The 22436-nt window shown below is 47.6% G+C and overlaps 1 protein-coding gene across 1 annotated transcript; it reads left to right on the forward strand.

Moving 5' to 3' along the window:
- Positions 1-961: 961 nt before the first annotated feature.
- On the forward strand, positions 962-20126 carry CNGA3 (cyclic nucleotide gated channel alpha 3). The gene is made up of 7 exons (XM_004686146.1): positions 962-1062; positions 6327-6440; positions 8551-8730; positions 12351-12362; positions 16852-16956; positions 17873-17979; positions 18715-20126. The coding sequence occupies exons 1-7, from the start codon at positions 962-964 to the stop codon at positions 20124-20126; spliced, it is 2031 nt and encodes a 676-aa protein (XP_004686203.1).
- The last annotated feature ends 2310 nt before the right edge of the window (positions 20127-22436 follow it).

The raw sequence follows: 22436 nt of genomic DNA on the forward strand, positions 1-22436 counted from the left end.
GGTTCAGGGCACTGGACCCCTTCCAAGGACCTTCCTTTGGATGTGAAGTTAATTTAGGCCTGGTGTGAGTCACTCAATGGCTATTTCTAGAGATCACTTTTCTCTGGAGTAGACTCTACTGACACCTGACACTCTTAAGTCATGTGCTTGCTCAAGAGAGCCCATGCTCATCTGGTTCAGGGCATCCTCAGGAACTCATCTTCCGTATGGAAGGATTTGATTAGACATCACGGAAGTGGCCAAACTTTGATCCATCACACCAGCTGTGTGCTCACATCAGCTTTCTTTTTTCATCAGTCATAAGGGTTCATCCAATAGTTGCTGCAGGGAAAGTGATTATGGTCTGATGTCTAGCACAAAGAGTCATGCCACTGATAGGCTGGTTTTCCCCCCCATTGGATCAAGTCCTTAATGTCTCTGAGTCTCAATTTAGTCATTTTAATGGTGATAAAACTTGTAAATATCTGATGAGGTTACTATGAGGATAAAATGAAATTAATTGTGTATTGGGTTTAACATCACATTGTAAAGATCTTAAGAATGTCAAGTTTTGTTAGTTTTTTATGCTTTGCTTTAAATCAGGATTTGAGGGAGCTACTAAAAGCATGGAAAATTATAATATGAAAAGAAATAAATGAGAAAACTAGAGTCAAGAGGGTTATGGCATCATCCCAGAGAATCATAAGAGTTTTGACTTTTCTTGCATCAGATGCCAACATAACCATTTGTTCATTCTTTTGCTGGGACCACACTAACTTCAAACTATTCTTCAGCTAGTGGCATTTATACAAAGGAGTAAAAGGTCTAGTTTGTTCTTAAGTGAAGGAGCGCTCAGAAATTCCTAACCATCCACGTGGTAGGGAGAGACAGTGCAGAAGGACATGTGTACCAGTGCATCTGCTGATAAATCTGCTTATGTTTACGTTTCAGTAATCAACTCGGGGATGAATTGACAAGGAAGATGGCTAAGATTAGCACCCAGTACTCTCACTCCTCCAGGAACCACCTTACGGTCAGGGCAAAGGACACAGATCTTGACCACCTTGAAAATGGCTTCAACAGGTATGATGGACGTTTTATGCTGAAAGAGGTTATTCCTGTAGCAGGTCTAGACTGTGGAAAAGACTGCTTCAGGGGCTGCCAGCCCCATGGTGGAGAGCAGAGCCAGTCACAGCATGCCTTCTAGCTCCCTCTCTCACCCTACTCATGACCCATATGGAAATAGTTATTTTTCTCATGGGGGAGATGTGGAAAGTGAGACTCAAAAAATTACATAAGTTCTAGAAGGTAATGAAATGAAGATTCAAATGCAGTGATTAAATTCTACTATGAAGACTTCCTCACACTGCCATACTTTCCCATGTTTATACCAAACATGTACCCAACTCTGCCTGTGCCCCGCTGTGTGCTGGGCCCTGGGGAGGTGGTAGAAATCACATGCCCTGCCCTCACTTCTAGAAACAGGTCAGGGTTCATACTGTGCTTGCGGATCTGTGCAAAGTCGGCTGTGCCTGTGCCAGCAAAGCCATCAGCCCCACCCAAAATCACCCAATCCAGGTAGCTGTGTGGAAAGCTGGACCCTGGAGTCCTGTTTCTAAGCCTTTGGAAAACTGACTCAGCTTCTCTATGCCTCAGTTTCTTCAACTGAAAAATGAAGAAGCGTTCTTTTCCAAGCTGTTGACATCATTGTGAGGAAATAGTACCTCTTTGGTGCAAATGTAATCCCTTTTCTATGTTTCTTAAATTTTCTTTCTTTTTTTTTTGAAAGATTTATTTATTTATGCATATAGACTGGGGTACAGGTCAGAGGTGCAGGGGCGGCGAGGGGCTTCACCAGAGACAGAGTGGGGAGCAGAACAGGCAGATCCACGAAGTACACTGCTGAGGGGAGCAGCGGGCGGGTCAGGAGAGGTCTGCCGCGCCATGTGGTCACCTCAGGGGCAGGCGTGAATCGAACTCATGCGGAAGTGGCTTAAGTTTCTTTGTGCTGTGCTTTAACCTGCTGCGCCACCAGGGAGGGCCGTGTTTCTTAAATTTTCAATGAGACAATTGAGATGAACCAGAGGAATTTAATTTCCAATACTCACTTAGGTTATTTTTGTCTTACTACTCTCTGATGGCTCCAAAATGTGATGAGTATTTCCCAATCTTCACATCCCCATGATAGGTACTGAATAGTGTCATGATTATGTCACAGTCAGACAGACAGAGAACACTGGTTCATGTACAAGTAAGTCCTCATGTAACATCACCGATATGTTCTTGAGCTGCTACATTGAGCCAGGACATACAAGGATGGGTGCCTTCATCAACACAGAGGCAAGTTCCCACACCATATTTCTGAGGGTGATAACATTACTAAACTTCTAGGGAAATATCCAAAGTACATCTCCTAGTAAGTGGCATTTGTGTTCATTCATTTCAGAGTCTTGAGTGGCCAGAGCCTATCCCAGTAGCTCAGGGTACAGATGGGAACTAACCATACATGGGTGGGGTGAGGTGGGGATGCCCTTCCTCTGCTGGGAACATCATGCACCCACCCACACTCACTGAGACGAGGACAACCAAGTGACACCAATGATGCTCACGTGCACATTTTGGAATGGGAGGAAACCTCAGTTACCCAGAGAAAACACACAGAGACATGGGGAGACCTGCAAAGTCCACACCAACAGTGGATTCCAACCTGGTTTCCTTTTTTTCCCTCATCAGTGTTGTGGCATAGCAACATTGGGAACCTGCTCTACATTACATTTTTAAAGTTTCAAATCATTAATTTGGGGAAACAAAGGAAATAGTGTTTAAACAAACCATAGATCTTTGTCTGGAAATTCCAGGCCTTTTAGGAAGCTCTTAGGAGAAATCATATGTGTGTCCTTCGATCATCATCACTATTCATCTTAAATGATACCTAGAAAGTGCTGAAAACTGGCCTGCTGATGTGGCACTTTGCTGAATGTTCCGTACAGGAAGGAACTACACTGTCCTTATCCCCTGAGACATTCCTGCTCCAGGGTCTTCCACCGAATTTAAGACCCAGGTCTCTGTTTCTCCTTTCAAGTTATTGGGATCATTGTCCTAATGAAGAGTCATAAGGAAAGCTGAAAATGTTTCATTTGAACAAAAAATAAAGTTTATAACCTGAAATTACTAGAAATAAACATGCCTTGAACTTTCCTTTTCTATTTAGCTCTGTGGAGTTGACTCCATGATGTAAGAGCTATCTGGCATTCTTTGTGAGATAAGGCAGTAGGAAAAAACCCTTCAGAGTCTGCTATAGAGAATTGCAGCTTGGACTAATTCACCCCAAATCCCAGGCCATCTCCTGAGGTGTAGCTATTTTAGATGAGCTTTTGGGCATAGGAGTTTGTATTTTATAAGAGAAAACCTTTGTGCTGCTCACTGAGTGGAGCCCAAAGCAATTATCGCCCAAGGAAACCCTTTCAGCTGCTTTCCCAGGACACAAGGCAAAAAGCACTGTCTTTGGTCACATGTGGCCAGTGGCAGTGGGTTTTCTCATACAAGTTTTTCAAGGGCTTTTAGGAAGAAAAGTTATCATATCCTCTACCATTGTTCTAAAGGGTCATTTCTGTTTCTTTCAGTTTCCTAAAATGAGCAGAGGAAGACACAGGTGCTCCAGAGCACAAAGCTATTTACCAGTTCTGGTCCTGATGAGGAACTCTGTTCCCTCCCAAAGCTTGGAAAATACTTTACTTTATAGACATTAGTTTCTCTCAATAAATAAACCAACAAGTTGAGCATTACAAGTTGAAAATTGCCTGGTTTTTCAAAATAATCACCTCATTGATGGTACTGGCCACCCTTGTTCTTGCTCATTACTGACTTCATGGAGCTCCTTCCTACAAAGACATCATCACTACCCAGAATGGGAGCTGGGTGTGGGAAGGCTGCCCTGGGCTGTCCTGGCCTGATCTGCTCATTTGTAGGAACCAAGACCCTGACAAGTCCTCAACCAAGGGCCCTCAGCCAGCTCCAGGCAGGACAGCATCTGACCGCCAGTCTCCTCCATTTCTGTAGTTTGCTGGAAGGTTCTAGAGCCCATTCCTGCATTGATTGCCCAAAGATTTTCCCTTTTTTGAGCTCCTGCCTATCCCTGGGGACTTAAAATGATACCTCAGATCTTCCCTTCTCTTCCCATCTCCCATTCCATCTGCTTGGTAAGATTAGTTTCTCTGAGGACTAACTAATTGCATTTGCTATTTAAATATCCCCAATCACTTAACAAGAGTGAAGACTCCACAGCTTGAAGAAAGATACTGATTTGGCACAATTTCAGGCATCAAGAAATAAGCAGAGAGATGCATTGGAAAGAAAAATTCTCTTGGGTTCCTTAAATTTATACCACAGAAGTTTCTCATTCTTCCTGGCAAACTATGTCTTTCAGGACCGGAGTATTTGCACAATTCTTAGATCAATATGAAATCACCAAGTTTTCCTTTATTGCCTTTTTTGAAAACCAGAAAATGTAGACTCAGGGAAGGTAGAGGACCAGTTCACTACACAAGCTACTGGGTGCTAAGGTCGGATTTCAAACCCTGAGTCTGGGTTTTCCACTCTGCCACAGGCAGCAGCTCTGTCTGCCTCCCGTAGCAGGCCTGCTTTGAAATCCAGCGTGGATCTGCCCTCCCGGCCAGCCCCCAGCCCTGGTGTCACAGGCCTTGATTTCTCTGCTGCTAATACAAATAAACCTGCTCCCAAGACATTCCCACGTGTAATTGACAGAAACCAGACTAGACAGAAATGCTGGACTGGCTGGTCAGTGCCTTGTGCTCCCTGCAGTACTGCTCCTGTGGGGTGGGGGTGCAGAACACTGGCCTCCTTGGGATCCCCTCCAGGTCTTTTGGGCACACATCCTGACAGAGCTCCAACCCACCATTCATTTGCTGCTGGACTGGAGAGATGAGCTCATGTGTCCCCGTGCTACATCCTCCTGCAACTGACCCAGGTACCAGGGAATGCGCATTCTACGTAGGTAGAACATGGAATGGTTTAAGGGAGTGGTAGCTTCCTAGCTGCAGGAGTGTCTGGCAGGGTCTTTATATGTTCAAGTGTGAGAGGTGGATGATGTGGGTGGTCTTTTGTGAGTACAGAAGAATCCAACTAGGCTGTTAGAAAGTGGTCATGCCCAGAGTGCGGCAGGTCAGAGCCAGGACAGCCTTGGGATGGAAGTGAGCTCCCTGCCCGCTAGGGGTGGCAGGGATGCTGGACAAAGGATTTGGCAGCTCAGCGGCTGAGACTCAGAAGTCTGGTTTGTAATCACGCACTAGGGAGACCGGGCACCTTCCTCCTTATGCTAATCCTTGCCTGCATCTTCTACCGTGTTACCACCTTGTTAAGAAGGCTGATTAGGTTGGAATAGGTCATGTGACGGAATTAATTTGTCTTGCCTGGGCTCTTCAAGCCTCACAGAATGAAGTGTAAATCCCTAAAGGCCGATGCCTGGATGACTTTTAATCAGGCTGATCAAGCTTCAGCCCTAGTTCATTGTACAAAAAAGGAAAACGAGGCAGTGGGTTTGTTGCAAAGAACAGCAACATATATAACATACCTTATTCCAGGCAACTCAACAAATTGCAGTCTCTGCTGATGTGCCAGATGTTCACACTGAGTTGTCCTATGTATGCTTGTATTTTTCACCCTGAATTGCACAGGAGAGGTCACCAACTCAGTGACCCCTGCATGGCAGGGCCCAGAGACTAGGGCTTGACCAAAGGACACAGAGCGAATGGGTTCCTATTTGAACAATGTACAAAAGAGCACAGAGGGTTAGGCTGATTCCATGCAAGATTTGGACCTTCTTAATCAGTGGGTTCCCAGGAAGGTGATAGGCAAACACAGGGCACGTGACGACAGCACACACTGTAGGACAGGTTAGGGAAGGCTCATGAAGGAGGTGCCACTTGATCTGGCCTAGAAGGGGGGACCTCAGGGTGCACAGATGTGTTTGTACCCAGACCCTCATTCTGGAATCTTTGTGTCAAACAGCTGCTGTGGCACAATGGCAGACACTGGCCCCCCACACCACACCGCTGCCACATCCTGCCGGCTTGCCCCCTCTCACCTTGTCCATGGTAGCAGCTGGACATGAGCTATCGTCCTGGGTCAGGCTTGCCACAAAGAACAGGCCACATATATCCCCAAATCAGGGTTTGCTGGAGCATGGACTCAAGTGGGGAGCCCCTGGGTTTAGGATCCGCGGCGGCAGCTCTCATTAAGCAGGGCAGCTGGCCATCTCATTCCTGAGTGTGTCCAGGCAGTGGATGAGCTTGAAATCAATTTAGCTTTCTGCATATTTGATTTCCTAGGACCCACCGGCCATGTGAGGAGACAGTGTCAGGACTGCAGCACGGGATCGCCATGGAGACCAGAGGACTGGCCGGATCCAGGCAAAGCTCCTTCACTGGCCCAGGGCCTGCCAGGTAACTAGACTCAGTCTCACCTGAGGAAGGGGGAGGCAGAAGCAGAGGAAGGAAGCTCTGTCTCACGAAGAAATGGTGGGTGCGTTCTGGACTAAGATTGGAAGGAGAGAGAGGGAGAAGAGGACATCTATCCGTGAGTAATTTCCTCTTGGGTTACAGTTTCTGAGTTCAGAAAGTCTAAGAAAAATGCCTTTCTCTGAAATTGCTTTAATAAAATGTGATGTTGGAATTCTTGTTTCATTCTGGAGAATTGGAGAAAGGTGTGGGGAGGTGGGAAAGACAACGAGGGAAGGTTCAGAAAATAACTTCAAAAAAGACCTGCTGGCTGTGGATGAGCCCTGGGTGGACAGTGGCGCAGAGAGAGCGACAGTGGCATATTCAAGGCAGCCCCTGCAGGTCCTCACAGTGCGTGTTTCGACTGCATAGAGTGGGTCCTTACAAAACCACCTGAAAGTTAACTAGGCTCCGTGTCCCTGCTGATGACATCTGTGCTACGACTTCAGCTGCTTGAGGAAGTCATTTCATCTTTTCAAGCCTCACCTAGATATACATCTAATAAGCCTCCCCACCCCCACCCCAGTTTTCTGTGAGGCTGTCAGGCACTGATGACACGTGCTCACAAATCTTAGACTCATTATTTCATCCACCTAATTCTTTAACAATGTGCGTGCCCTACAGTTTTCAGTTAAGATTATTGTAAATTAATATATTTGTTCATGGTTTTCATCATGGAGGATGCTACCATTTTTAGTTTCATTGGTCCATTGTGGTCAGGCATTTAAGTGTCTTTCAGTGTTGTTTCTTACTACTAAAATGCTTCTTTGCAAAGAAGAGACACCTCCAGGCCAGCTCAAATTAAGAGTTCGGTGGTTGGGCAGGACCCTTTAAACTAAGAAACAGACCATCTTGTGGAGATGGAGACAATGGGCTCTTCAGAGGGGGTAGGGAAAGCTGCTGCCATCTCCTCATTTTCTCGTGGAGGTTCATGGTCTTTGTGCTTTTTTTCCCTGCTGGAAGTATTTCTGGCTTCTTCTTGGCACACACCAGCAAGTACCATATGATCTTCACCATATGATCTTGAATTGAAACATCAACTCCATCTTGGAGTCACTCTTGATGGTTCTTGGACTTGTGTGACTGGTTGTGGGGCACTTGTCCTTCTCTGGGCGTGATGGCTGGATAGGAGCTGGGGGTTATGACCTTACTTCCTCCTCCTTCCACCCCTGCAAAGGGAATGGGGTGTCCAGGGAGAGGTTGGACTGGCAGTACCTCAATATAAGTCTAGAGCAGTAGCTGTAAGCACCTCTGTAATGGGATGTATTCTTGCTTTAATTTATTCCTGTGGGCTAAGGGTCAGAAGAATAAGATTGGAGTCAAAGTATGGAACAATTCCTGACTATTCCAGTGGCTCAGAATTGACTTTATTGGGGACAGTGGCACACGTTGTAGATGCCAAGGCAGGGAAACCAGACACTGATCAATTGGTTGATAAACTGAGTGTCTCTTCCTGTGCCCCCCTGGCAGAGACAGGGAAGGCAGGTGGCAGGGCTGAGGGACGAGCTTTCCTGGAAAGCTCCAGCTAAGTTCACAGCTCTGGGGCTGTGAACTGTCTGGTGTCAGGACAGGACCTGACTCCAGGAGGAGGGGCAAGGCATGTCTGCATAACTTGCCTTTGGGGGCAAACAAAAAGTTTGTAAAGGAAACAATAAGACAAGGGTTGTGAAAAGAATCTGAATTGTGCTTGCTTCCTCAAACCTTGCTCTAAATTGTGTCACCATTTGGAAACAGCACAGTCACAGCAAAGACTCTACATTGGGCAACAGGAATGATGAGCAGCAAAGCTTGCGGCTGCCCCTCTTGAAGACTCATGACCTGGGCACAGCTCAGGCGTCAGGGTCAAAGCCATAATGAAGGCAGTGTAGCTTGTCAAGATCCTCTACCCCCAAGCAGCTGGTAGAGGGGAAATGGGTACTAGGCCCTGCAGAGTGGAGGTGAAATCTGAGCCCATAGTGCCCCGAGACCCCCACCCTGCCAGTCACCTCTGCTCTGGCCCCACCCTCCAGCACAGGGCCCACCAACTCCTCCTCAATGCCCCCCTGGGCGCTTTCAGGTTGTCACGCCTCATCATCTCCCTGCGCTCCTGGGCTGCCAGGCACGTACACCGCGAGGACCAGAGACCGGACTCTTTTCTGGAGCGTTTCCGTGAAGCTGAGCTCAAGGAAGTGTCCAGCCAAGAAAACAATGGCCGGTCAAACATGGACAGCCAGGAGCCACCAGATAGGCAGAGAAGGTAAGGAACCAAAGAGAAAGGAGAGCCCCCTGCACCCGCCAGGGCAGAGTTGGGACCACTTGCTTGCTCAGTGAAGCTTAGAGCCACCACATGGGTGATTCTGGAGCTCCAATCTTGCGAGCTGTCCCTTGAAGAAAGTGTCTCACAGGGAGAAAGTTGCGGCCCCTCATTCTGACCTGCGAGAGAAGAAACTCTCTGATCAGGGTCCTGCCCTATTCTGACACTGACCTGTCCTACTCAGAGCTTCTGCAAGCCCCTCCCGAAATCGATGCTCTCAGAAATACATTATCACCAGCCCCTCTTCATCAACTTAGAGTGCACACTACATATATTGCTAAATGAAACAGAGGCTTTCTACCAGCAGCCTTGGGGTATAAATGGCTATGGTCAGTATGCATGAATTCTTCTAGAAAAGAAGTTCTGGAAATTGTGTTACTGAGCAATGGAGTTTGCTACGTAACTTTCAAGGAAACTTACCCCATGACATCAGCTTTTGACAAGAACATTCATCTTTATCAAGCATTGGTTTGTTAAGAGATAGACTCAATGCTACCTCCCCAGTTAAAAAAGGAAATGAGTTGATACAGGTTTTGGGGCAACAGAGTTGAGAACCAAGGAGTTAACTTTTATTGAGTGAAAAAAAAGGGCTGAGGCAAAGAAATGTGACTTGGTTGAAACTCCATGGCTAGTTATAGGGCTGTTGATACCTGAACAAGTATGAAAAGACTTTCTTCAGATAATTCTAAACTCAAAAGGCCCCTCGCTTGGGTCACCCACCTCCGCTGTGTTCTCACTCTCCTGGCTCCAGGCGACCTTGGAGCTCAGCCCGGCACTAGCCACTAAGGCTGGATCCAGACTGTGTGTCTAGAAAAACAAGTATCAGAGAGAAGCTGAGACAAGTGATTTCCCCCCTCTTTTGTGCCTTTAGAGCCCCAGACCAATTTAATCATTTAGCCTCAGTTAAACTCGGTCAGAATTTTCAAGGGGAGCTATCCATGTTCCTGACCAGGGTAAGCACAATTGTGGGGGAGAAAAGGTGGGGAAAAGGGAGATGGGGAGCATGTTGGGAAAGGGGTCTGCAGACTGAGCTCTGAACACCCTCCTGCAGGGCCCACCACCTGACTGGGGCCTTGTGGCTGGTGCTACCTGGGCTGGACAGGCAGGAAATTCTGCAGGTGCTGGACGGACCCAGGCCACACGGAGCTGCTGCCTCCCCTGCTCTCACTCTTGACCATCTCCCCGTGATGGTCAGCGGGGAGGCACCACAGGGAGAATCAGTTGTGCTGGAGGAGGAGTCTTTTGGGAACAAGGGGGTAGTTGGAGGGGAGGGTGTGGAGGGAAACTGACCTCCTCCCAGCATCGGCAGGTGGACTCTTGCTCAGAACCTACTTTCTGGGAAAAAAAAAAAAAAGCTTGAACATTTCTTTTGACTGAATTCTCTAGCAGAGCCAAGGTGTATAGAGATGTAAAGAGAAGGTAAGATGTAAAGAGAAGGTAAGCATGACTTTTGCAGAATAGATGGTCCCTAGAGAAAACGCCATCTGATTTTGCATCAAATAAGCCAAAGGTCTTAGGTGTGGGCATCTCAAATGGGCACAGGAGAGACCCCAGGGAGTGAAGTTCATGAGCCTCATGAGAAAAGGACTGATTTTGCGGAGTTTCAGTTTACTTCTGCATTTATGCAGGGCTTAGGGACTATTTTTATTATATATAATGCAGTAGATTGCAAAAATGTACTAGCATATTTAAGATAAAATAGGAGAATCCAAGAAAATGCCTTGCAAGTGGCCACTTTAGGAGACCCGTGTTTAGCCTTCTCCTCTAGGAAGAGGGCTGGGCCGTGCTGGCTGAGATGCAAAGCCCAGCTGGAGCAGTACTGCCTGGCACACGTCACACGAGAGTGGGGTACTGGTGCTCAGGTTTGGGAAAGGGACCATGGAGGGCCTGGGAGCTGGCCAGGGGATGTGGAAGGGTCCTAGGTTCTCAGGCAGACATCCCAAGTGAGGGGTTCCCGGGTTGCAAAGCTCCATGCTGCTGCTGCTGCTGAGCCAGAAGGACGGAAAGCAGCTACGAAATGAGAGAAGATGGAGAAGGAAAGAGAGAGAGAGAGAGAGAGAAAATTCTTCCTAGCAAGCCACTCAGAGCGGTTCATTTCCTTTGGGGCAAGCAAAGGCTTCTTAACTGATCAAATCACTTTCTCCACAACCTTGAACTAAAGAAGATGAGTGAGAGACTTTCCAATTCCCAGTATGAACAGATGTAGAGAGTTGAACTAGGGTCTTATTAGGGGCAGGTCTGGTAACTCACCAGAAGGTTCAGAATGGGCAGATAAATGCAAGGTATAGGATGGTAACTGATCAAGCAGGGAGGCTTCCTGGGGAGGAAAATTGAAATTTCAAGACCAAATTCCCCTAGCAAAGTATTTTAAGAAACTGGTCTTAGTTTTGTGGAGTTGGCCTTATGATAATATGGGCACAGAAGCGTAATAAACATGGGTCACTGCACCCCAGGGGCTAATGTTTCTGTCACAATCTCCATGGGGTTTTGATTCCTCTGGGAATTTTCAAATGATCAGAATGAATCCTGAAATAAACAAATAGAGACACATCTTCAGTGGGAACAGGGAGAATTGGGCGGGGTTAGCATAAGTACCAAAATGGCTCTGGGAGCTCTGTAAGTCAGGCTAGCGTGTCATCACTGGCTTCAGTCTTTAGTGACCACAGGCAAGCTGCCTCCATCTCTGTGAGGTGAAGATGAATTTCTTAAACCAACTGTCAAAAACTTGCACTGACATTCAAGCACTTGGAGATGGCACCCTTTCTTGCAGACCTCCAAGAGAGCTAAGCAATGTAGCTTTAAATTGGCAAAAACCACTCTTGCCAGATTCTCACAAAGATCAGGGGTGGCAGACCCAGGAGTTTTAAGATGGGTGGGGGGACTTGAGGTAGGGAAGGATAGACTAACAGCTGGGGTGACTCTCTCTGTGGTCTATTTTAACCCCACAAAAACAGAAGCAGCTAGTGTGACTGGAGTTTGGAAAGAAGGTGCATCTTAAGAGCCAGACCTCTGCGGATGTTAACAAGCTGTCCCTTCAGCTGGCCTGTCCACTCTGGTACTAGAAGCAATAAAGGGCCTCACCTGAGAGCATCACAGGCCAGGCACAACATACAGGCATTTCTGTGCCCTTCTGAGCACCTGGCACACTGCCTGACACTTGGTTAAATGAGTGAAACTTGGGGCCTGGGTGCTGGATGGGATTCACAGGGTTAATCCCCAGTTATTCCTAAGTCTCAATATAGCTAAATGTTCATCCTCTCCTCCTCCAAGGCTTTTTCTAGAGTTAACTAGCCACCAAAAAAAAAAAAAAAAAATTTGTTCTCGACATTAACAACACCCTCTGTTCTTCAAATGGTGCGGAAAGGCCATGGAGATAGGGCATGGGCCAGAGCTGGCTAACCTGGGGCAGATGGTCCCAGCAATGGAACTGAGTTCAAATTCCCATGCTTGCTCTCTCTGCCTCCCTGCAGTGACTGGCCGCTGGCCAGAGACAATACCAACGCCTGCAACAACTGGGAGGAGTGAGTACTCTGGCCCTCTGGCCCCCACCTTCCTCCCTGTAGAAAGCCCAGTGAGTCCCTCCTTAAGTATTCCTGCTCTCCATCCTCCCAAGACTCCATAGACCATTCTAGTGCCTTGCTTTGGAATTCCATCTCCCTGGACAAACAGGGAGAAGAAACCCAGTGTGTATGATTTCTCTGGACAAATCCTTTTCTTTTTTTCTCACATTTTTCTTATCTTTAAAGTGGAGGGAATGGATGGCATAAACATGTTAAGCTTTAATATCTTCTGTTGCTAAATACAAGAGAGTACAATCCTGAGTTTCGTGAACATGGGTATTCTTCAAGATGAGAGGGCACTTTCCATTCTACAGCCTCAAGCTCCTGTGTGCCAGTGAAATGCCCTTGTCTTAAGGTCAATTTGGACCAATTTGGAGGGTATAATCAAGACAGTGGAAAGAGATTTAAATGTTTCTAGAGAATTGCCTCTTGAAAGGGTGACCTGCTGTGATGAATTCTTAGCACCACACGGCAGATCAGGTTGATGTATGATTCTGGCAAGTGCTACCCAAATGGCCAAGGTGGAAGCATGTGTGCATGTGTAATCACACACATGTTAGCATACACCTGTGTGTGCACTGTTCTCCAGCCTTCGGTATGAAAACTAACAGGCACACGGGGAAGGGAGGCCTCACTTGGAGCCTAGGGGAAAACCAAGACACCATTAGGAAATGCTAATTTCTTGAATTCCACTTAGAAAAGAAGTGTGCCAAAGCTTTTCATGTATTTCCCTTTGTTCCCCTGGTAGAACTTTTTTCTATTTCCCTCTGTAATTCATAGTTGTGTTTTGTTTACGTATATTTGGACATCAAGTCCAGAGACCCAAATGCCAGCAATCAAAGAAAGTGAAATGACTTGATCTGTAAAAACAAAAGCTATTGCAAAAGGTGCTTGATGTAAAACCCATCCTGATATTAAACACCCTTGAAATTCTGATATTGAGTCCCACTGTCAGAGTAAGAACCCTGGGAGCTGGGGACCCTGGGAGCCATGGACAGAGGTCCTGCGTCTCTAGGCTTCTTGGCCCTGAGGCCAGTCTCAGGATGTGGGGATAAGGTGGTTGGAACTGCCTACCTTGGCCACTTTTTCGAGTGGCTTCGCATTATGCATCTATACTGCAGTCAACGACTGAGACACGACATTGTGGAGTGTCCCAAAATGGGGTCACCTGGGCAAGAAGACATGGGAGCAGTTTTTATGGACTCCTCCCATGCTTCCACGACATTCTGGCATTTTTACCTAGACCCAAGAATCCTAAATAATTCCTCTTTGATCAAACTATTCCCAGCCAAACCAACATCATTTCACAGTTCTCTGAAGGTTGTTTGGGGGCAGTGCTGGGTGGGCCTGAGGATGTAGTTGGATGATGCTGGGTCTTTGCTAGGCCCTCAATGGTTTGGTAATCAGAGAAAAAGACAAGGCCGGGCCCTCCCTGGTGGCGCAGCGGGTTAAAGCACAGCACTGAGAATCTAAAGCCGCTTCTGCATGAGTTCGATTCCCGCCCGCCCCGGAGGTGACCACATGGTGTGGCAGACCTCTCCTGACCCGCCCGCTGCTCCCCTCAGCAGTGTACTTCATCGATCTGCCTGTTCTGTTCCCCACTCTGTCTCTGGTGAAGCCTCTCGCCGCCCCTGAGCCTCTGGCCTGTACCCCAGTTCTGTATGCACAAATAAATAAATTAAAAAAAAAAAAAAAAAAAAAAGACAAGGCCTCTAGCCATAGGCCATAAACAGAGGAAGCTGCCCGCTGAGCCTGGTGTGATTTAACTCCCAGCAAGGTGAAGTCAGATAAACTGGTGGGCAGCGCCCTCTGTTGGTTTCTTGGTGCTAAGACTTCAATGGCAAAAAACTTTGGGAAACAGTCAATTGACCAGGACAGAGCACAGATGACTGTCCTGCTTTTCTCAAGTTTAATAACTTTTTTGTTCTTATTCATACATTCATTTCAAAAACCTGGAAAATAGAAAAGTACCCTCAAGTATACACATACACAATATACTTCACATTAAAGGTAGAATCCCACTATCATGGATAACTTTTTTTAACATTTTGGCAAATATCCTTCCAAGGTTTCTATAGGTATATGAATTGAATTGACAACCAGATAGGTAGGTAGGTAGGTAGGTAGGTAGATAGACAGATAGAAGATGTATTTAATATATTGAACTGGTTAAGAACATTTGTATCCCAGTTTGACTACCTAAGAGCTTTGTGACTTTGGGCAAGATACCTGATGTCTTTGTGCACTGGTTTTCTGACTATTGTAAAATAGAAATTGAATGTTATCTTCCAGTGTGGTGTGAAAACTAATTGTGTTACTATGCAGAATGCACTTAGAACATTATTTAATACCTTCTCCATTAATACTGAATAGTGTGAGAGGCAGAATATTTTCACCCCCTTCCTCAAAGACTTCGACCAATATATCCTGATCCTGGGATCTGTGACTAGGTCCCTGTGGGGTAAGTGAAATGGTTGGGCTTTTACACCTCTTTTCTCTGTGGCTATCACCTGCGGCTTGAAAGAAGAAAAGACGCAGGAGCTGAACATGGGGCACACGTGTCTGATGGTGGCACCTGCAGTATGGTGTGGGCGTGCATAAATGGGCACACCTGGGCCCGGAGACTGAGGCTGGAAGGGCTGTGTCCCGCAGAGAAGGCTGAGGCAGAATGGCTGCCGCGGAGAAAGGCTACAAGCGGGCTTGCAACAGCTGCAAGGGGAAGCGTCCACGAGAGAAGGCCAGGGAAAGAGGGCAGAGCGGGCAGATTCGCAGGGGCCGGGTTGCTGTATCCTTGCAGATTTTCTCACAATGTTGTTACAAGTGCCATAGAATGCCATGCGGATGCCTTGCTCACTGTAGATTGATTTGCTGGGAAGTGCTAGGTACAGTGGGTGTTGGATTGGCAGACACAGTTCTCAGAACGCGCTTTCCGCTAGGACAAGACAGGGGAGTCACCGGGCCTGGGAATGATCCTGGTGGGTGCCCTACCCGCAGATGAGGTCTTTGACCTTCCCGCTGGGCTTCCTCGACTGTTCCATGGGCACCAATGCCTGCCTGCAGGGCTCTGGTAACTCTGAGTAGAGAAGGTTTGCCACAGGGCCTCTCCCTTACCAGACAAGCGTAAGGAAATGGAAGCAGACAGAACACCTGAACCCGCAGGTTTCCTGCAGGTAAAGCCGAAGGGTCTTCCCACCGACAGCCTCACAGCCCACCAAGCCTGGGTGTGTGTCTGGCATGGATGCATCTGCAGCAGACCCCTCTTCTGAACCCAGCACAGCCAGTCCTGCCCTGCCGGCTAGGCTTCCCTTTGAGCTCCCTGGCTGTTCTGTAGAGGCCCAGATTTGTATTTGACCCAGTTTTGAGAATGATTGACAGGCCACACTCTTTAGAACAAAGAACTTTACACGGGATTTCTAAATCTCCAAATGACTTCTCTACCCTAAATATGAATTTGGCTACATTTCCAGTTAGCTCAAAATGCCTCCAGTCTCAGGTTATTTGCAACCTCCTAGGGGATCACGGAAATCATAGAAAATTCGACGAAGTACTGTGTATTCTCCAGTGCATAAGATCTGTACTTTGGTGATATGGTTTTCCTCATACTTCAGGGAATTATAATCAATTCCTCATAATTATGATTACAGTAATAATTAATTATGAAGTCAATAACCTCATTTCATCCCAGTGTGTTGGAATTATACATTTCCAATGCATGCCCTCTCCTCCAAGTCACCTAGTCTACCCTGTCATGTGGTAGTGTCCTTAGTCCATGAAAATTGCTAAATGTCACCATGCATCAACCAGTGACGAGACGAGAAAGGAGGAGAAAGAGAAAAAGGAAGACGAGGAAAAGAAAAACTGTGAAAAACAAGAGGAGTAAGTACCAAGAGAAGCTGCCCCCAAAGAGGGGATTCAATAGTGAGCACAGGCCTGTTGCTCCCCAGGGGTCCAGGAACTGGGAGCCTTAGATCAGCACTGTTGGTCATTGAGAGAGGAAAAGGAATTGGCCCAGGGAAGGATCAGGCTTCCTGAGATCTTGTCAGTTCCCTCTGTGCCCCAATTGTGGAAACCCAGAGGAGTGAGCCATGTTTAGGTGAACATTTCCAAGCTCAGCTCTGGAAAGCTCCAGGAAATGAGCGTATTCACAAAGCTGTCCCCGATGCTTTGATATTCTCTCTGCCACCCCCAGTGACCTTTCCAAGCAAAATTTTCAACCCAGCAGCCTGCAGGGACTGGTGAACATACAGGTCATTGGCATAATTTTATAATCAACTCTGACATCTGGGGGAGCTGAACTGGAAGTGAAGTCTGGAGTCTGCCTTGCCCTCCAGCCTGTCTCCCCACCAGGGACACCCGTTGCTATATCATGAGCGTGATGGGGTCCTGTCTTAGCCAACCATCCTTTGAGCTTCAGTCTGCAATTGCTCCAGCGCCTCTAAGCTAGGCCATGGGCTCAGTGGCCCCAGCCCACTGCCCTGCTTGTGTATGTCTGTCATGTTTCCAGAAAGAAGGATGCCATGGTGGTGGACCCCTCCAGCAACGTGTACTACCGCTGGCTGACCATCGTTTCCATACCTGTCTTCTACAACTGGTGTCTGCTCGTGTGCAGGTAGGGAGGCTGAGACCCAGCTGGACCAGGGGTGGGGAGAGAGTGGAGACTGCCAGGCCACCAGACAGAGCACTGAGTCACTCAGGAGCCCAGATTTCTGGACCTCAAGGTCACCTCCAGGGACAGATGCCTCAGTTTCTCCAGTCCCAAGGGGGTGCTAACAGAGGAACTTCAGGATGCTACAAAGCACCAGTGGGGACCTGGATCTATAAAGAGGTTTCTGGAACTTTAGGGTCTTCTTAAGTAAGCTGTAGGTGGAAGATGCGCTTCCTCTACTGAGAGGAAGTGGCTAGTGAAATGAGCAGGCCTGCAAGACAGGGATGCATCTGGGTTGCTGCTTCCTGAAGGCAGGTTTGGGACTCAGGAAGTTCCCAAACAACATGTACTTCTGGCACGCATTAACAAGCTATTGATCTTCTGGGGAGAAAGCAGAGGCCCTGGAACTTTCCTAAGCAAGCTGCAATGGGGGACTGCAGGGGTGAACTCTAGTAAGGAGTGAGGAGAGTGGGGCTTTGGGTCTATTCTAGGAAGCCTGCTTTTGGGAATTTGAGGGCAAGAATTCCCAAGACGAGAATGCTGCTCATCTAGGGTAAGTGGGGGGTAGACTTGGGCTTTCCCAAGTAACCCTGTAGGAGGGGGGTACCTGGGGCTATGTTCTTCTGAGGGCAGGTGAGGGTCTCATTCCTGAGCAAGCTGCAAGATAGAAACACAGGTGAGCACCTGTCCTCTGAAGGCAAGTGGGGTCAGCACAGAAAAGCCTGACTGGCTTCTTCTCCTAGTCAGGGAGGGCCTGGAAGGTTGATTCTCTGCTATAAGCCCTAGGCAGAGCTGTTGGGGGAGGAAATGACCCAATGTTTGCAGCACAGAGCTGGTGCCCCCACTGGTCCCTGTTCTGATCCTTCTCCCACTGGTTTAGGGCCTGTTTTGATGAGCTGCAGTCTGAGCACCTGGTGCTCTGGCTGGTCCTGGACTACGCTGCAGATGTCCTCTATGCCCTGGATATGCTGGTGCGAGCCCGGACAGGTGAGTGTGCTGGGGCCAGGGACTTCTTGACCCCATAGACCACTGAGCCCACGGCATGCATTGGGAGAGAGACCCGAGGAGCAGGCATGTTCAGAGAGACCCAGAACGCAGGTGGGCACCACCTCCTCTGAGCAAGCCAGCCTGGCAGCTCTGGAACCCTCCAGTGGTGAAGTCAATTGACAGGCCAGAGTTGGTGGTGCCTGCCTGCGTTCTGGATCTCATAATGTTAAATATATCAGAGAGAGAGAGTAGTACTATGAATTCCTGTGTATCCTTACCTCAAACTTCACTAGTTATCCAATTTTGTGAATCTTGTTCATCTATTTCCTGACACCCCCCCCCCAATCCCTTTTTCCTGGCTGGAGTATTTTAAAGCAAATTCCAGATAGTAACCACTTTAACATCTATCTCTAAATTTAAAGGGCCTTTTTTTTTTTAAATAGAGCTTCCATTTTTTTGTTTAAAACTTAGCAATTATTCCTACTACCCTAAAATGCCAAATTCACTTTGAAGTTTACCCAATTGATCTATATTTTTAATTGAATAAAATAGAATATCGTTGCAAAGAAAATGTCAGAATGCATTTCCTGTGATAGTGGTAGGGGTGGCTTTTGCATTTGTTTCTATTACATAGATAAATATATCTTGTGTAGTCCCAAGATAAATGATCTTCCTGTGGACCATGGCCAAAAAATGGCTACCCCATTGATGTCCAAATGATGGCTTTTTCTTTAGGCTTCCTCGAGCAAGGCTTGATGGTCAAGGATGTGGAAAGGCTGTGGAAGCATTACACAAACAGCTTGCACTTCAAGCTGGATGCACTGTCCCTGGCCCCCACGGACCTGGCTTATTTAAAGCTGGGCATGAACTATCCCGAACTGAGGTTCAACCGGCTGCTGAAGTTTGCCCGACTCTTTGAATTCTTCGACCGGACAGAGACGAGGACCAACTACCCAAATGTGTTCAGGATTGGGAACCTGGTCTTGTACATCCTCATCATCATCCACTGGAATGCTTGCATCTACTTTGCCATTTCCAAGTTCATTGGTTTTGGGACAGATTCCTGGGTTTACCCAAATATCTCCAACCCAGAGTATGGGCGCCTCTCCAGGAAGTACATTTATAGTTTCTATTGGTCCACCTTGACCCTGACCACTATCGGAGAAACCCCACCCCCTGTGAAAGACGGGGAGTATCTCTTTGTGGTCATAGACTTTCTGGTGGGTGTGCTAATTTTCGCCACCATTGTGGGCAACGTGGGCTCCATGATCTCAAACATGAATGCCTCTCGGGCAGAGTTCCAGGCCAAGATTGATTCCATCAAGCAGTATATGCAGTTCCGCAAGGTGACCAAGGACTTGGAGACACGGGTTATTCGGTGGTTTGACTACCTGTGGGCCAACAGGAAGACAGTGGATGAGAAGGAGGTGCTCAAGAACCTTCCAGATAAGCTGAAAGCCGAGATCGCCATCAATGTGCACCTGGACACCCTGAAGAAGGTCCGAATCTTCCAGGACTGTGAGGCAGGGCTGCTGGTGGAGCTGGTACTGAAGCTGCGGCCCGCGGTGTTCAGCCCGGGGGACTATATCTGCAAGAAGGGGGACATCGGTAGGGAGATGTACATCATCAAGGAGGGCAGGCTGGCTGTGGTGGCCGACGATGGGATCACCCAGTTTGTGGTCCTCAGTGATGGGAGTTACTTTGGGGAGATCAGCATTTTAAACATCAAGGGGAGCAAGTCCGGGAACCGCAGGACGGCCAACATCAGGAGCATTGGCTACTCGGACTTGTTCTGCCTTTCCAAGGATGATCTGATGGAGGCGCTCACCGAATACCCGGATGCCAAGAAGGCCCTGGAGGAGAAGGGACGGCAGATCCTGATGAAGGACAACCTGATTGATGAGGACCTGGAGAAGGCTGGGGCAGACCCCAAGGACATTGAGGAGAAGGTGGAGCACCTGGAGTCTTCCCTGGACACCCTGCAGACCAGGTTTGCACGGCTTCTGGCTGAGTACAGTGCCACCCAGATGAAAGTGAAGCAGCGTCTCAGCCAACTGGAAAGCCAGGTGAAGATCTGTGGGAGCAGCCACCAGTCTGATGGGGATGCCCCTGAGGAGGCCTCGAGAGCAGAGGCCAAAGAGCAGTGAAGACCCAGGGTCTTCCTGCTTTGCAGGCCCAGCGGTCTAGCGCTACGTGGCTACCACTGCATGGCATGGGATGTGACCAGAGTCTCATTTCAGCGCTCCAGACCCTGCAAGCTGTGTGGCCTGGGGAGAGAACCTTATTTCCTTGTCTGCAAAACAAGGCTCATCGGCAACCGTGAATGATGTTGAGGTCCACATGAGCCATGGTTGAGGCAGGACTGTGAGGCAGAGCTGCTGCTAGAGCTGGTGCTGAGGCCGCGGCCCTCAGTGGTCAGCCCGGGGGACTATGTCTGCAAGAAGCGGGACATCGGAAGGGAGATGCACATCATCTAGGAGGCTGGCTGGCTGTGGTGGCCGACAATGGGATCACCCATTTGTGTGGATCTGTCAACCACAAACTGATGCCTCTACCTGAACATAAGAAAGTGCTTGAATAGGATTTTTTATTTTTTACCCATGAGAAATTTTTAAACTTTTGAACTTCATTGTCTTGTAGTGGAAGATTAGTTAATCCTCTTCACCCTTTCACCTCACCACGTCCTTTTGATAAACTGAGTGTGCAACATGGCGATTCAAATTTACATGAGGCAGTCTGCAGGCATATTTCTGAATCTGGCATCTCCCGTGTCTTCCTTGCGTTCCTAGACACCCCTACTCCAGCCCCTGTGGAACTTTATCTATCTCCTAGAAAAGAGCATCTCAAATAGGGAAAGAGACTGTCCCTCCTCGTTCACCAAAGGTATTCAAAGACAGCTTCTCCCCTTGTCCTTGAGTGGGTTTCTGGGGCAGCCTATTTTACCTGCAAGAAGCAAAATGTGTTCAGGGGAGATTCTTGCAGGTTAGCGATGGGAATGGGGTCCTTAGCAAACAAAACTGATAACTAGGACTGTAGAAGATGAGACCTCTAGGTCACATCTTTGCAAACTGCCCCTTCAGTTTGCAAAGCATCACCCTGCCTTGCAATTACATTCTGAGGCAAAGCTCTTCGCTACCTATTCAGAGAGCAGAATCTAGCTTTTTTTTTTTTAATCCCGCGAAATTAATTCCATTAGAAATACACAAGGCACTTATATAGTTGTGTTCTATGATTGATTGCAACTTACGGCCTCAGTGGTCCATCCTTCACTTACATGTTATTATCACCCAACATGAGTTATTCTGATACAAAGAAGCCATATATCTGTTTTCCTTTTCAGCCTCTCTCTCTATTGACATCTATCTTCCTTCCTCCCTTTTCTCCTCCCCTCCCTCTTCTTCCTTTCTTTATCTCTTCTCAAAATGCCCACTCCCCCTCCTTTACTTCAGCAATTTTTAAGCCTATGGCCTAATATTATAATACATATGCCACATAACTGGGCCCTAATGTAGTTTTTACAAAAGGTGCTGCATTTTCATGTATGTATTTTAGATTGAGATGGGTCTTTTCTGGCTTTTATTATGGATCACTTAGTCATTTTAACTTTTTAAAATGAATGTCAAGGGTATATTAAAGAAAAGTATGCTTCAAGCTCATATCATCAGCAAAATACACTAGCAATGTAGACTCAAAATGCACATATTTTAACAGCCTTAACCATTCATCTTGTCTACATCCATATTTGCCCAGGAAGAATAAAGACCTGGATTTTAAAAAAAAAATGTTGAATGACTCCTGATTCCATATCATAAGCCCAGAGTCCTGGGCTCCTTCTCTAGGGCAGAGAGACTGGGTTCCCTGGGAAGAACGGGATGACGCACACGCCACAGGAGAAGATGCGCACGCGCAGCCAACAGAGCTGAGAAAATGCAACCAAAGCGGCAACGTTTGTCAGAATAAATACATGAGAGCGTTCAAATCTAGAAGAAGTAAGTTCCAGGCATGGATGCTAAATTCTCTGGCCATTGGTCCAGGGTCACTGTGAAGGTGAGGTGGGAGGATGGGGGTGTATCCCGGCAGCTTGGGAAGACTCAGGTGAGGTGGAGCCGGGGCAGCCCAGGTAAGTAGATACCCAGCTCTTTGCACTGCTTAGGCCAAGGGGTTTGGGTGATGAGTTAGGTTTGTAGGCAGGGGAGTGGGGGGACAGGCCTTGCCACTCGGGCACATCCTTTTACATCTATAGGCTGCATTTTCCTCGTCTGGGAGTGATACTCTAGTGCTCTTGGGGGTGGCCTCGTAAACCACTTTGGTGCAGAAAACATCAAGTACTTTCCCAGAGGAATAAATGAATACAATTTCACCTGGTCGGCTTCCAGATGACAAGATTGCTGGGAAGTTGTGTCTCAAGCTGTTACCAGGACTCCTGTTCACTGTCTTGAACCTGAGAATGTTTCTGC

This window comes from Condylura cristata, unplaced genomic scaffold (assembly GCF_000260355.1).
Source record: "Condylura cristata isolate star-nosed mole 26May11 unplaced genomic scaffold, ConCri1.0 scaffold00020, whole genome shotgun sequence".
Classification (NCBI taxonomy): Eukaryota; Metazoa; Chordata; class Mammalia; order Eulipotyphla; family Talpidae; genus Condylura; species Condylura cristata.